Source organism: Sciurus vulgaris (genome assembly GCF_902686455.1).
Source record: "Sciurus vulgaris genome assembly, chromosome: 2".
NCBI classification, from domain to species: domain Eukaryota; kingdom Metazoa; phylum Chordata; class Mammalia; order Rodentia; family Sciuridae; genus Sciurus; species Sciurus vulgaris.
The window spans coordinates 138,986,481-139,002,032 of NC_136462.1; the positions used below are offsets into that span (position 1 = coordinate 138,986,481).

The following is a 15,552-nucleotide window of genomic DNA, read 5'->3' on the forward strand; positions in this document are numbered from 1 at the left end:
TCAACATCTAGAACACATGCTTAAAGCATAATAAAACAGGGACTGTCTTTTGCTTTGAAAATCATAAATTATAATTTAATGCCAATAATAATTTACAACAAATGGCTGTTTACAATAAACTAACACAAAACAAACAAGGAAAAGGGCCTGCGTTTTACTTATTAGAGAAACTTCGCACACTCACATGGATAGCACTTGCAAGAGGAGAAAATAAACAACAACCGACAAAACCTCCATCTAAAAGTCAGAGATACTGTGCCTTAAGAACATACTCATTTATATATGTATATATCTACAGAAAGAAGCTGAGGGTCTGATGGAGAAATCTGCTCAAATGCACAAATCAGACAGATTTTTCTGGTCTGCAAGTATTGACTAGAACTGAGTATTAGAGTTTAATAGACTTTACAAAATGATCTCTTTTCTTTAACCTCCTTTACCAGTCCCCAACCCCAATTTTAAAATTAAACCACAACATGGTAAAGGATATTGAAGGAGGACAATTTGGAAAGTCTCAATAAGAACAAATTGCAAGCTCCCAGCACTAAGCTTTTTCCAAACCAGGAAAAGAGAAAGGGGGTGGGGGGGGGGGGGCTGAAACAAATAGTTACTACTTCCAAATCAGCACACCCTGTAAAGTTTTCTTCCTTCCTTCTTTCTTTCTCTTCTTTTTCTTAATTTGGCTTCTAAGGACAAAGGATTCCAAGAGCAATACAGATTTGTGTCTATACAATCTGAAATGTCCAAATGTCGATATGTACATAACCCACTGGAAAAGATTCCCTTGACCTGTGGTCATGCTCTCACAGACTGAAGGTAAAGGGGGAGGGGAGAGGTAGCCCAACTGCAAGTTATCATATGTACATTAAAAACAGACCCTTCAGTACTATAAGCTATACCACTGAATTTGAAATCCTCTCAACAACCACACTAGATGAGAACCACAGAATATTTTTAAGAATCACACCTACTTAAGGAAAAACTCATTGCAAACAACTGCCCTCTATTTACAATGCTGTGATTAGGTTGCTTGAACGATCTTTTGCATAACTGTCAGAAATGTACAAAAGAGTATTTTTTTCTGATCATAAAATAGATACTGATCTCAAGATTTCTAATACTTTTCACAATACCTTCCCTAAGCAGGCACTTAAGTGTGACAAATATAAGGGCCTTTTTTTTTTTCCTGGAAAATCCATTTTTAATTAAAAGGAGGATTAGGTGAATGAAGGTGGCTTACTATATCAGTGTGGCACTTCCTAAACCATAGATAAACCATTAACTTTAGCTCCCCCCCAACACCCAAATTAAACAGGCAAATACACTAGTCCACCTTTGAATAAACTGAGGGGAGTAAATAAATGAAGCCCCCCAGCCGGCTCAGCAAAAGCTCACAGGGGCTCTGCTCGATGGAAAGACAGTGAGTGGGGACAGCCAAACAGGTTTCAGATATCAAATAATATTTTAATTTCTGAATACTTTCAATTTTCCTTGGAATATAACACACAAAGACTCGACCAAACAGTTCAGTTATTATAACTTTTACAGTATACAGAAATGTTGCACTTAAAAAAAAAACCTTCAGTTTTTTTAAAACACAAACTGTAAACTCTAAGATACTGAATCAATCACGTTACCTATAAGTGCCAACAGTGTTATTTTGTCATGCTGATTTCAATGGTATTTTTTAAAAAGGGAAAATATCAACAATTATAATACAAAGGGCTTGCAAATATACAAACAGATATAGGATTTTCATAACAATTCAAGAACTAAGCGGGGACCCAATTCAAATTACAAAAGTTCACTTTTTATTCAAAACCTCAGTACGTGTCTTGGACACATTCCTTGGCTGCCAATAAATTCCACAGTTCATTCTCTTTCTTAAAATATTCTTAAAAAGCTAGGTTTGTCTTGGTGTCTTTTTTGGGGGGGAAGGGTAGGGGAAGTTAAGTGTTGTATGTGGTTCCTCCAGTTCTCTAATTAGAGTGCTCAACTTCACCTAAAATTTTTGGTCACCACTTGTAAGTGCGTTTCCATCATCTTTAAGTTGCCTTTTAAAGTTTTATGTCTTCCTATGATATTTTCATGGACTCAGTTTTAATTCTTGCAGAACATATATTTTAATGATACACAGTTTTTAAGAAGCCAAGATTATATCAAAACTTATTATAGAACCACAGAATAAACTGGTTTGGAACCAGAAAAGTACAAAAAAGAACAGCTAGAGGTACATAGACACAGGACAATTAATAATTTGGAAAAAAAAAAAAAAAAGACTTACTTTCTCCATTCTGCTAATTTTCTCCCAATCTCCTTAAATGCACTTTTAGCAATATTTTTCAAAATTTTACCAAAAAAAGAAAAAGACTAATTTCCTTTTTATACAAAAATGATAAGTAGCAAGTTGTTCTGACCAACACAGGAGTTTTTTAATGCATTCTGTAAAAGTTCATTTGACAGTCTTTTTTTTTTTTTTTTTGAAATTCACAGTCCATTAAATTCTTCCCCTCTCTTCTTTTAGCAAACTTGTAACATCCTTTTATATCCTTTCTTAACAGAAGGAAATTTTAAGCAAACAAACCAGTCTTTTGCCTTTTCTTTCACTGTTTCACTCCCCCTTCTTATTTGATTTATTTATTTATTGAATTGCCATATACGGCCAGTTAAAACTGCTGCCGGACAGTAACATATCCCGGATGAGGGTTTCGATGGGGGTTTTACCTACCAAACGGACGAAAAACAATTGCTCTATGACTGAGGAGGAGACCGTGCGGAGGGAAGGGAGGCGAAGCAAAAGCTTTCCGAATCGCGTTGGCTGGTTGGGGTACTGGCTCCTAACATATTCTTCCAAAGCACACTGGGACTTTTCCTGCAAACTTTCCACATGGGCTACATCAGAGAGACCACAGGCATCTGGAAGAAAGTTTAAAAAAAAGAAGAAGAAGAAGAAAAAGAAGAAGAATTCAGTCATCAGATGAAGAGGTTTGAAATGGGTCACATGAGGTGTGTGTACAGTGTTCTGTCAAGCTGCCCCTACAGGAGTTGTAGCAAATGCCTATACACTGAAAACTGGGGAGGTGGGGGAATATATATGTATGTATGTGTGTGGGGGGGGGGAGAAAGCATGAGATGGTCTCAAAGTGTTTGCTTTAAAATAAAACACACCTCAGTGTGCTATATAGTCTTTCACTGCCTCAGACCTCAGGCTGGGTCACTGGGAGGCCCAAGTAAAACATATTGGGTATGTGTGGCCCCAGTCAGTACACAGACAAACAGACAAAACCAAAACTGCCAGCACTCCTCCCCCTCCTCCTCTGTAAATAATAGTTTGGCTTATAATTATATAGTGGGGGTGGGCAACAACCCGGCCCAGCCTCAAGTAATGGCGGCCACGACCCAGCCTCAGATTCTCCCCAAAGAGGGCGACTCATTTTTCTCCAGTCTTTGAAACTGATTTAAGTGGCCCTTTAAAACTGATCTTGTCAGTTTAGCCTATTGAAGGGCAGCCATGCAAACTGTGATCTCTCTGTTCATTTGAGCTGTTTCTTTTCCCCCCTTTTCTTCTCTCTCCTTTTTTCCCCCACCCCCCTTTATTTTTTAAAAATCCAGGTCCCTCCAAGAAGCACCCCCTCCCTGTTATCTTCAGGAAAACACTTTTCTTTTTCTGATACGTGAAAATACAATAAGTGCCTTTGAAATGAGAGGCTTCTTGGTGAAGGCAGTTCAGGTTGTGACCTGACCTTTTGGGGCTCCCCAGACAAGACTGGGGTTAACACATGCATATTGTGAATCATTAAAACAGATATTGGAAAACAGCCGCCACCACCTCCACCACTAGAACCAGAACATATGCAACCTCTTCAAATATGTGTGTAGGACTCTGTATGTCCACAGAATGCCTAGGTGTCTGTGGTCAGGAATTAAAAGCTGTTTGTCTAGGACTCCTTCTCTCTGCATCACATCAGTACTGTGTGTCTCCCTCTGAATCAGATAACAGGAACCTTTATCTCTTTGTGAGGCAATTTGCATTCTCCACACAGGCCTCCACATTTTGCAAATAGTAATAAATTAAACTGTTACAACAGTATCAGGCATTTCTTCCCCTGAAAGACCAAGGGTTAGGGGAAGAACTAACAATGGTACCAAGAAATTAACAACAACTCCCACCTTCTGAGAACATGGGATGGGTGTCAGGGTGTAGGAAGTGGGTGAAGGTGGCCCTGGGGTAGGGGACTATCATGCCTGGTCATTTGCATCAGGTAAATGTTCTAGATCTGACAGGCTCCTGAGAAAAATTAATCCAGATCCTAACCTCTATATTCAGCTCTTCCCTGCCCAGATGCTGCCCTCTAATTGAACAACTAAGGACTTCCAAAGGCAGGATCTGGGGTGGCTGTGGGGGAGACTTCATGTGAAAGACAGCAATGTATAAAAGACAGTTGAGACTGGAGAACTTTCAACAGATTCTGCTAATGACTTAGTTCCCCAGACTTTTGAACAATAAGGATCTCCTTTTTGTTTGCCACACAAACTGCACATCTTTTCTAGTTCCCAAATTACAAGCTTAAAAAACTGTAGTGGGTGATGAAGTTCCAAGCCCTGCAATGTCCAGGTTTTCTTATTCTTAGTCGGGAACCCCTTTCCCCTCTCATTCATGACAAAGGGATCAGCTGACAACTTAGTACAAGAATGTGAAGGGAAGGGGTAATTTCCACCCACCTGGGTATGATGAACTCAGCCTGGAGGCAGCCAAAAGGCTCAGGTGTGGCCCGAAATGGAAAGCCAGACACTTTCAAAAATCATTTGGCCTCAAGAGTTAATTAATATCAGATCTATTACTCACACAGGTTAAACTACATGCAAACTAATTAGATTTCATAATGCAGTCAATGATGGTTTTATATCATCAGTAACATTCATATCCAGCTCAAGTTGGCATATACTTGGGGTTGTTTGAAATTGCCTTAAGTGTTTGCTTGGGCTGGGGAAACAAGTGGCCAGATACTTCAACCCCCTGCAGACTTTATGGAGTTATGATGGTCCCTTTCCTTCTCTTACCCTTTACTGACAGCTCTTTCATCTTCTTCTGGCAGTCTGCATTATTTTAATGAAAATGATTTTTGAAAATTGCTGCCCTCAGGTTGAATTTGCCTGAAGCTCAAACTCCTACTGAGTTAGCAGGCAAACTTTTCCCCTGCAGGGGAAAACTTTCCCCTGCAGGATGATGCCATCTCTGCTCCAGTGCCCAGGGGCATCTCCTAGAGGTCCAGCTAGGGTGCTAGAGAAAGCCAGGGGCTTAAGGAGATTCCCTGAGGGTGAAATAGCCCAGAAAGCCTAAGCTCAGGGAGGAAAGGGAGGGAGTGCATTCTAGTTTGGTCACCGCAGGAGGGGAATAGGCCTGAGAGGGTACCCTGTAGCCCATTTGGGGACACTATCTGAAGCATCCTGTGTGCAACCCAACCTTCTCCCCTGGCCAAACCAGGCCTTGTGATGCCCCAAAGTTACACAAAGTTCCCACTTCAAGTTGCAGTCCACAGTTTGGTCTTTCAAGGGGGGAGGATGTGCCTGCCCTGGTAACTCCCAACTTCTCTAGGCCCTAATTCTGCACTGGAACTTTCTAGGCATGAGAGGACAGGGCTCCTTCCTACCTGAGGTGAACAGGACTATGGCCTTGAGGCAGCTGTACTCGGCGGAATCAACATGCAGCGCCTTGAGCTTCTCCACTTGCTCTTGGAAGATCCGTATGTGGTCCATAAAGGCGACCACCCGGTCGGCGGACATGGGCGAAGCGTGGAGGCCAGCAGCGGCCAGAAGTGGGGCTACGTGGAGGGGCATGGAGCACTGCGCCGCATTCAACACGAACAGCTCGCTCCAGGTGAGGCGAAGCAGGGCCACCTGGTCCGTGATCTGCAGGTCAGGGAAGAAGGGGATGTTCCGGGCCCACTCGACGGCGCTGAAGAGCATCCGAGCGGCCAGTTCGCAAATGTTCTCGATGCCCATGATGTTGTTAGGTTGCATGCACTGGCTGCCGAAGCGCGACGTGGGATAGGGTTCGGCGCGCAGCAGCAGAGAAATATATCCGGACAGGTAGGAGTGGCAGTTGAGGGGGTCCCCGTTGGTCAGTGCGAACTGCCCGTGGGTCGGCTGGGTGGGCGGCATCCTGCCCCTCTGCACCGCTGCGGGGAGGAAAGGAGACACTCCGCAGTTAATTACCAGCCTGGGTACCCGGGCAGGATCTGCCCCAACCCAACCCCCAAGTACCCCAGACCCCTAGTAGCGCAAGAACCAGGAAGGCCTCCCATAATCCTGGGAGTCGCCGGGGCTCCCGGCAACAGTCCTCTCAAATCATCACCCAGGCAAGTCCTGAAGGTCAGAGCTTCACACTTGCATCCGAGGCCCGCTCGGGCTGATCTGCCTAGCACCCGGAATTGGTCACTTTGCCTGGGGTCCCTGGCGCTGTGGGCGGGATGTAGCATTCTGGGGGCATCTTTCTTCTTTACTGCTAAACAGCTGATATTTCTTATTGATTGGAGGAGAGGGAGCGGGAGGGGCGAGTCTAGGGGGAGGGTGAGACGCTTTTCAAAAGGCACAAGGGTTTTTACCCCAGACGGCCTGTTGCCACCTCGGATCCACTCTCCCCAAACCTTGCAGCCCCAGCCCCAGCCCCAGCCCCAGCCCCAGCCCGGCGGGGAAACCCGGTAACAGACAAGCAGAGTGTGGAGGTCTGGCGTTCGTCTAATCAGTATACTCGAGAAAGAGACCGAGGGAGAGGGCGGAGAGAGAGGCCGACTAAGGCAAGAGGAAGCCCGGGAGAGTCAGGGAGCTGGCTGCGGGCGCCGGCGGAACCCAGGCAGGGCCCATGAGGGCCTGGGAAAGGCGGCGAGGCTCGGGCTCGGGCTGTTATCTGACTCCGGACCGGGAGAGTCGCTCTCGCAGAAACACAAAGAAACCCCGGCGCTGGCTCGTCCCAACCCAGAGCCCGCGCCCCGCACAGAGCGCGCCATTGGCAGAGCACTGCTCGCGGCGCTTGGCGAATTTTATATCACAAAGACCCAACTCGCGCAGAGCGAAAGCAGCCGCCTAAGGCCCCTCGACCACCCCTTCCTACTCCCTACAGCGTTCTCCGCATTTCAAAAGTGAAAGGAAAAAAGAAAATAGCTATATCCTTTTTTTTTTCTTTTAGCAGAATGTTAATTCACGGAGGGTCACATGAGCGCTGCCCGGGCAGCAGCGTTAATACGGCGAAGTGCATAAAATTGCCATTTGTAATTTGAACCTCCTGTACAAAAGTACAATCTCAGGGTTTTTTTTTTTTTTTTTTTGAGAGGGTGGGGGCTAGGGAGAGGGGTGGGGAGGAGGGACATATGTTGAACATGCAGGAAAACAAGAGGACTCAGATAGAGGGAAAGAGGGAGAGATCAGGCTTTAAAACAACAAACAACACCCCCATCCCTTTTAGAAGGGTGAACTCGAATGAACTCTCAATCAATGCATAGGAAATGAAAACAGCGCGAAGAGAAAGAAGGAAATCAGTCTGCCAAAGCATGCGGATTTAGGGGTCTGGGTTCCAGTGCAGAACTCGCTTCTAGTATATAAAACCCCTTTCGACTGCAATACGAAGAGAAGAGCTTGGGGCTTCTGTGTCCTTACCCAGAGCAGGCTAGTCAAACGCACCCAAGGCCCCGGGACCCCGGGTGAAGGAGGGAGAAATGAGAGGCCGATACCTTCCCGTCTCATGCCCACTTTGAGGCACTTTTTGAGGCGGCAGTACTGGCACTGGTTGCGGTGGTGCTGGTCGATGGGACAGTTCCGGTTGGCGCGGCACGTGTAGCTCAGGTTCCTCCGCACGCTGCGCTTGAAGAAGCTCTTGCAGCCCTCGCACGTGAACTGGCCGTAGTGCTTGCCGCTCGACTTGTCCCCGCACACCACGCACTCAATGTGCTGCTGCTGTTGCTGTTTGTCGCCGCCCGGGCCACCAGGGCCGCCCTGGCCCCCAGCCGCTGTCTGAGCCGGTGTACTGGCCGGGCCCCCTTGGCCAGGCGTCTGTGGCGTGTGCGGGGCGCCAGGCGGCGGGCCGGGCACGGGCGGCGCCTGCGAGGCCTGGCTGCCCTGGGAGCCGGGCACCTCGTCCTGGGGGTCGCGCCACGTGCTGACTACCATTGCCATATCTATGGGGGCCGAGTCCGGACTTCCTGCTCCCCTGGCTGCGGGCGGCGGCGGGGCGGCGGCGGCTCCCGGGTCTCGGGCTCCGGCGCGCCGCCTTTTGTGTGTGCGAGGGTGCGAGAGGGCGCGGGAGGGCGCCCCGGGTGGCTCAGGGCTAGTTGATTGAGGTTGGTTAGTTTTTCCTTTTTTGTTTTTGCTTTTGCAAAGTTTTGTCGATTGCTTGTCTGGCCCGGTGTGTTTGTTTTGTTTGTTTCCCTCGGCTCAGCTTTGTTGGTTTCGGGGGTTTCCGTCGGGAGGGGAGGGGAAGGGGACAGGGGAGAGCGAGTGGGAGCAGAACGTGGAGAGAGAGGGAGGGGAGGGAGAGCTGCAAGTCGATTGTCTGGCTTCAAGACAGAAGTAGGAGGCAAAAAAAAAAAAAAAAAAAAAAAAATCTCTCCAAAGATCTCGCTCTCTCTCACTCTCTCCCTCCCTCTCTCGTTCACTCTCTCGTTCTCAGATCTGGTGTGCAGCCGAGGAGTTGGAGGAGGAGGAGGAGGAGGAGGAGGAGGAGGAGGAGGAGGAGGAGGAGGAGAAGGAGGAGGAGGAGGAAAAGGAGGAGGAGGAGGAGAGGCGACTGTCCGGGGGCCAAGTCCAGGGCAGCCCACAGTCAGCCATTCAGGAAAGCCATCGAAATCTGGAGGACTAGGAGAGCGGAGGCGCCGGGCGCGGGCGCGCCCAGGGAGCCAGGCAGGCCGGGGCGGAGGCCGGCGGCCCGCAGAGTGGCCAGAGCACTGCCCGGGTCCGGGGGAATCAGCATGAAAGTGGTCCGCGTCGGGCGCTGAGCGGCGTGGTCCTGGCGCTGGGCCGCCGCGGCCGCCTGCCCTGGGCGCCCGGCGCGCGCCTCGCTTGCTCCGGTGGCCGCTGCTCGCAGTCGCTTGGTGGAGGCCGCTCTCCGCTCCCTGAGGGCCGCCCGGGCCGCTGCCGCCGCCGGAGCCGCCGCCGAAGCCTCCGGGTCGGGCCCGGAGCCGCCGCGTCTAGCGCCGCCGCCGCCGGTGAAGTCGCTGCTGCCGCTGCTGCCGCCGCCGGAGCCGCTGCTGCTGCTGCTGCTGCTGCTGCCGCCGCCGCCTCACACACATAGGGAAAGAGTCAACTCGCCGGCGGCAGGGGAGAAATGATAAAAGAGAGAAAGGAGGGCAGATCACCACCTAGAAGCACATCCTTCGTGCGCAGAGGGGGGAGAAAAAGACGGAGAGAAAGAATGAAAGAGGGGAAAAAAGGCAGTACGGCAACCGGAGAAAGGAGGCAACTCGGGGAAAGGAGGAGGAGGAGAAGAAAACACACGCGCGCACGCACACACACACCGCGGAGAGAAAAGAACAGAGAATCAAAGTGATCAAATATGCTAAAAAGGGGGGCGCGGGAGGGAATGCGATTTATAGGCGCCGGGGCTGGCAGAAGTGGCTTCTCCGCGATCAGCTCACTGAGCTCTCTATATAGTGAACTTTGACACGACTGCTGCAACTTAGCGCACGTTGCCATGGCGACGGCGCGCCTTATAAGGCAGCAGCCGGGGTTGGCCTGGCCAGGCGCGCGCGCGCCGCCCCCTTGCCGTCATTGGCCGGAGCGCAGCGGCCCCGCCATGGCGGCCGTGGGCGCAGCCCGGTCCTAGCGCGAGCGGCGTCGCGATCGCTGCGCTAGGCGCGCGGGCGATGAAGGGGGGCGGGGACCGGGTGGCCGCGCCGCCCCTGCAGCCGAGCGGGGGATGGGACCGCGCCGGCCCTGGGAGCTCGGCCCCCCGCTCTCCCCGCACCTCGCACCCTAGGTTTCCGCCCCGGCGAGGAGACGAACGCGGCGCGCACACACAACGCCTCTTAAAGGCTCCGCGAGAGGCTTTGGATGGAATCGAGGACTTGCCTCTATCAACTTGGCGATGCCACGAAATCCGCCGCTTGCGCACCGCTCGGAACTCCTTGCGCATCTTGGTGCCCACAATGCCAAAGAAAAGGGAAAAGTTCCCGGGTTTCATTGCAGAGGGGAAGGGTGTGGAAGTGGGAAGGTGCCACAAACTGAGCTTGCAGTCATATTTCAAACGAAATATTTTGCCAAATCCGGGTGATGGTAACCCCTTCTCTTAATCAACTCTGGTCATTTTCTAGGTTTAGTAGCTCATTTTTGTTTGTTGGGGGTGGGGGCATTCAATGTCCGTCTTTTCTTTCTAGGGTTAACATTTCATAGGTTTGTGGCCTGACATTTTAATTGCTCAAATAAAGCATCTCTGATGCTAAGAAGCAGAAGTCGACTTCATCTCATTGTCATGACGCAACTAAAATAAATTTTCCTCAACTTTATTTTTTCTCGTTGATTTTAGCTAACTCACAAGCCAACATCCTGCCACACGCCCAGGCTTGGTAAGAGGGAAAAGACCATTCTGCCCGCTGATGGACAGGCAGAGGCATCCGCTCAACCTTCCCTGTGCACACCCTCTCTACACACATGTAAGCGCACATGTATCAGATGCACATTTGTCAATGTACACAGACAAAGACTTCCGCGACTATGCTTCTAGGTTATAGAACAGTTGAGAACGGACTTCATTGTTCTTCAAGTTCCTTTTAGTCATTCTTAAGGTCATTAAAACACACCCAGAAATTCTGCCCCAAATTGGAAATACCAGTAGAACTCACAAGAACCACACACAAGCCTTATTCTACTTCAAGAGAATCACTGCCAAAGAGAACAACTTCATAGCTTATGCCTTCCTACCCAATGTTGCTAAAATAATTGACACGGTTGTGCCTTTGAATTCCAGGGTGTTTGGTTTTAAACATCACACATGTAGAATCACCACCTCAGACCACATACTACATTGCTGTTTGAATATGACCAGTCAGTGAATTGTGATTAGTTCATATTTATACAAGAGAATTGTATTTCCATCAGAGACACTTTGCACAAAGAAAAACTGTAAACCTGTAAGCCAAACGGGTTTAGGAACAATTACAATATTTTACACAAAAGATGCTAAGCTCCAGGGGGAAAATGAATGCCATAAGAGAAAACTGATGACTTACAAAAACCATCCTTGATAGCTCAAAAAACCGAGAGATAAAATATTTTTTAAAATAAACCATACATGTAATTGACTTATCTAGATTGCACTTTGTGTCAGTTTCTTTTATACATATTGACAAAATTCGAGGCAAGGACTAAGTGCAGATGTGAACAGAAAGGGACTGGTTTTCAGGGAATGAAAAATTCTCTTTAACCTACAACCTTGAAAACCTTTTAGCCTTGTCTTTCTTCGCTGAAATCACATATTTCACTAAAGTTTCAGGTGCTGGCATTAATTAAATATTTAAGAAATAACAACTTATAATGGTCACTAAACTATCATAAATGTGGTATGTAAAAGACTGACACAGAGTAAAACCAGACTCAGAATATCAGGCTGATTAGAGACACAATATAACTTTCTCCTAAAGAGCATAAGAAAGATGAAAAAGAAATTATTTCAGAGGGAAAGATTTGGGGATTTCTTTCCCTTTTCAACTTCTATGATTTGAGAAATTGCCTATTGCTCTAAGTGTCAGAAGTTTAGGGGGCAAGCTTAGCCATAATACAGTGGGGCTGGGGTTGAGATGGGAAAGCTAATGTCTATTCCCATCTCAATTTAATAGAAGGTAAAAATAATTGATTATAGGGAAATTTTAATCTTGTCTCTTGAGTATGGACACTTCCATAGCAAGATCAGTTTTACACACATGAAATGGTGATTTTGAGGAGGAAGAGCTTCATTTAGAGATTTTTTGGGGGGAATTTGGAGACTCTGATGGCCTTATATTAAAAATGAAGAATTTCCCAACTATCTCTCCTACAGAATTGGAGCCTGTTACACATATGAACACAGGGCTACCATGAAGTCAAAGGAGTTTCACTGTATATTTAAGACTCATTTAGTTATAGAAATGCTGTTTAGAAGGGGGGAAATTGTATGAATTGTAGTTAATTTCATTGCATGGAAGAAGAGATAGCCGGCTAAAGGGAAAAAGGATGTGGAAATTTTAAAATCCCTTCTTCAGAGATGCTCATTTGCTTGAACTCTAAGATCAAAAAGTTCTCAGATTAAAAGATAATATCAATATACTATTATCATATTTTTAAAATCCAGAGTAGTCTTTTATTGCAAATGTAAATTTATTTTAATGAGAGGAATGGCAGGCTTTAATTTGACTGGTGAAAGTTTGTCTTAATCTAAAAAAAAAAAAAAAAAAAAAAAAAACCCAAACATCCAGGAATATGATTTTCTTGTAGAAAATGACCGCATGGTCTGTAATTCTTTACAGATTAAATCACAATATGAATACAGACCCCAGCACATGCGGAGTTTAACTCTGAACTCAGTAGAAACCAGTTTCGTCCACCAGGATTCATTGAATTTCTCCTTTCCCTCAATCTAGTCCGTGTGTGTTTTTCTCTTCCACCACACTGGAGCTCCATGAATAGGGAAAGGGGCTTCCATTGTGTCCCTCTGAACTTCCAAGTCAATGCAATTTTTAACCACTGGCTTGTGGTACTTTGAAAATCACCAGGGGCTGTCAGAGTTGGGTCCTCTGAAAAATTTACAGTGCTAAATCAGAGCATATGCTGGGAGGGAAAAAATTGCTTAAGATTGGAGCAAGTACAGTATCTGTCTGCCCCCTAGTGTAAGAGTCCTCTCTGCCTAAAATTCAACTTTAAAAGAAAAGGAGCTCTTAAAGGGAAACGACTTGGGGCTCACGTAGACATAGGAGAATGAAACTTCTGTACATTTTAATCTGAATAATTCTTCAGGATTTAAAATTAATTGGCTCTGGCTTGGTTGGACTGTACTCGGATCTCGCCGCCTCTGCATTTCCCGAGTCACTGGTGAAGAGGTGATGATTTTTTTTTTTTTTTAAACTGGGTTTATGTGCGTCCCCCTCACCCCCTCCTCTTTTTTTTTTTTTTTTTTTTTTTCTTTCTCTGTCTCTGTCGTCTCTCTCGCTGGCTTTTTAAAAATGAGGAACCATTCCCCGAACGTTTTGGACAGAGCACAGAATTGCTTCTTAAGTCAGCCCAGCGCGGTTGCAATAGACAGCAAAAAGGTAAACGTTTGCCTGAAATCCGCACGCCAGCTCCACCACCCCGCCCGATGGTGAGTACCCTTCTCCTTGCGATTCTCCTCCTAGCTTAACCGAGCGCTCTCCTTCCCGAACCGCGGGCCGAGGGCCACCGGCAGGGCTTTCCATCCTCCCTCCCTGCCTGCCTGGCTGTCAGTAGCACAAGGTTGCAAAATGAAGTGCAGAAGCAAATCGAACAGTAAATTCTGATACTTAGTGCGAGCCTAGCAGCTCCTTTGATAGAAAACCGAGTCGTCTGCTGTTTGGAAAACCAGGCTCCTAGGACTGGTTTTCAGTTTGCTCTATAGAAGGAAATGAGTTTGAGGAGACAGGAGGAGATGGAAGGCACCGCAGTCTTTATGCTTTGGTATAGTCATATTTTGGCAGCTTTGCAATTGTATTTTCCCCCTCTCCCCCTTCCATCACTTCTTTTACCACACACATGTAATAAAATATGGCAATGCACTGAATTGACTCTGTTCCCCCTTCCCCAAACCCCTTTAACCACAGTCCTAGGCATTTCACACACATTAGCAAACGATTTTCTGAAAAGCCCCAAGTCATCCCCAACCCCACACAGCACAGGAGAAAAGTGAGAAAGGAGAGAAAGAGGAAAAAAAAAATACTGTAAGTAAACATACCAAAACCATATTTGCCTTGTTCAAGGTCCCAAACCGCTTGCATCTTCCTTCTAAACTGGAATAACTCTCCTTTAGTTTGGCGGGTGAAATAAACGCTTTGTTGGCCCCCTGAAAAGATGTGTCTTTGATAATTAAAGAGAATCTCCTCCTCGGTGTTTATCTAAGCGATTGTGCAAACTGATAAAAAGTAGGCACTAGCCTGCAGGGAAAAAGAGGAAAGGTGAAGGGAGAGATCTTCCACCTCAAGGAAGTGCTTCCCCATGTATTAGGCGCTCTCAGCCTTGGAAAACCCTGCACACTAACTTTAGAGAGACAAGGTTTCAGGGAGCTTTGTACATAACTGCTGAGGAATGCAAGCCTCGCCTTTAAGAAAAAAAACCCCAAACCGTAGGTAGGAGATGTCTGGAGTGATCCTTGTCTCTCATCTCATTCCTTAGAAGGAAGAGTGCGTTGTTACACCTTGTTTGGGGCTGGAAAGACGAGACTTTAAAAACACCCGTCCAATTGAAAAAAATCTCCCAACTTAATGAGTTTAGTCGGAGGCTGGAGCAAACGGTTCAGTCTTAGCAGAAAACCGCCAACAACTATAGGCGATATTGCAAAGCAAGACGACCGGAGGCACAGCCAAATTCCACTGTTTGGGGTCGAGAGGGATGGAGGCTAATCCTAAAGCAAGTTGGGAAAAAAATAGAGGTGGGAGAGGAGGGGGAAAAAGCAGCAGCCTCGGAGACTGGCAGGCAGGCTTCTCTCACCCTGGATCAAAGATAGAACTTGAAACAGGAGGGCAACATTTTCCTAGGAATCTGCTGGAATCCTCATTTTCTACTTTTAACTCAAGTCCCCCCAAGTGATTTTTCCCTCTCCCCTGTGGATCAGTGCCTCCCTCCCCTTTCTGGTGCCCATTCTAGAACTTTCCTGAAGAGGAAATTATTTCTTTTGGGGGGAGGGGTTCCCCATTTCATGCCTTCATATAATGAATGCTTAATTCACCCCTCCCTTTATCACTCCCCAAGATGAATAAAGGAAGTAGGAATACAATAACTAGCAAAAATTTAGGATAAACTAGGCTGCCTCTTGCGGTTTAATACAGTTTTAACTAATGGATTTTTGGTTTGTTTTGTTTTGTTTTAAGAGAAGAATAATGGGGAAACACAGATATTTTATTTTAGGAAACTGTTATGGTAAGATGTATGTCAGACTTGACAAATGGAACTAACGCTCTTGGGCTGCTTCTTGTCCTTGTCTTAAACAGGAATTAAGTTAAACACAGTGCTGAATGTTAATTACATGTTTACTGGCTAATGAAAATTACAAATGGTTTTGCCACCTCAAACAATGATGAAAACTCTGAAGACACTGTAATTATATACTTTGAGGGAAATAACTCAGAATATTGATCATAAGAAGTGTAAATCTTTTTTAAACTATTCATTAATACCATAAATATGGGCTACAGAAGTTTTTCCTTGCGGTTTGTCTCATCAGTTATACTGAGTGGATGGATGGTGAAGCTCCTCTGGGGAGGTGGTGAACTCATTCTCTTACTAGAAGGAGGCCACTTGTGTAACTCAGGGGTGCCCCCTCCCTTTCGTTCTGCCCCCTTCAACCCTAGCTGAAGGTCGAAGGAT

General features: G+C 46.7%; 1 protein-coding gene and 1 long non-coding RNA gene across 24 annotated transcripts in view; one reads left to right on the forward strand and one right to left on the reverse strand.

Annotated features, from left to right (window-relative positions):
* Positions 1-2,407: 2,407 nt before the first annotated feature.
* On the reverse strand, positions 2,408-14,879 carry NR2F2 (nuclear receptor subfamily 2 group F member 2). 5 transcript variants are annotated; one of them, XM_079128814.1, is made up of 4 exons: positions 14,677-14,879; positions 13,925-14,123; positions 5,652-6,179; positions 2,408-2,916 (listed from the first exon to the last, which is right to left on the reverse strand). In XM_079128814.1, exons 2-4 carry the CDS (start codon positions 13,965-13,967, stop codon positions 2,642-2,644), a joined length of 846 nt encoding a protein of 281 aa, XP_078984940.1. In that variant the 5' UTR covers positions 13,968-14,123; positions 14,677-14,879; the 3' UTR covers positions 2,408-2,641. The 5 variants fall into 5 exon arrangements, with proteins under 5 accessions (XP_078984940.1, XP_078984939.1, XP_078984937.1 ...); XM_079128813.1 differs by lacking the exon at positions 14,677-14,879 and having other exon boundaries at positions 13,925-14,650; XM_079128811.1 differs by lacking the exons at positions 13,925-14,123; positions 14,677-14,879 and adding an exon at positions 7,728-8,550.
* Positions 13,072-15,552, forward strand: part of LOC306654856 — a 116,104-nt gene continuing 113,623 nt past the window's right edge. For all 19 annotated transcript variants that reach the window (XR_013762079.1, XR_013762080.1, XR_013762081.1 and 16 more), the window contains exon 1: positions 13,072-13,318. This is a non-coding gene — a long non-coding RNA (uncharacterized lncRNA). The remainder of the gene's footprint in view (positions 13,319-15,552) is intronic.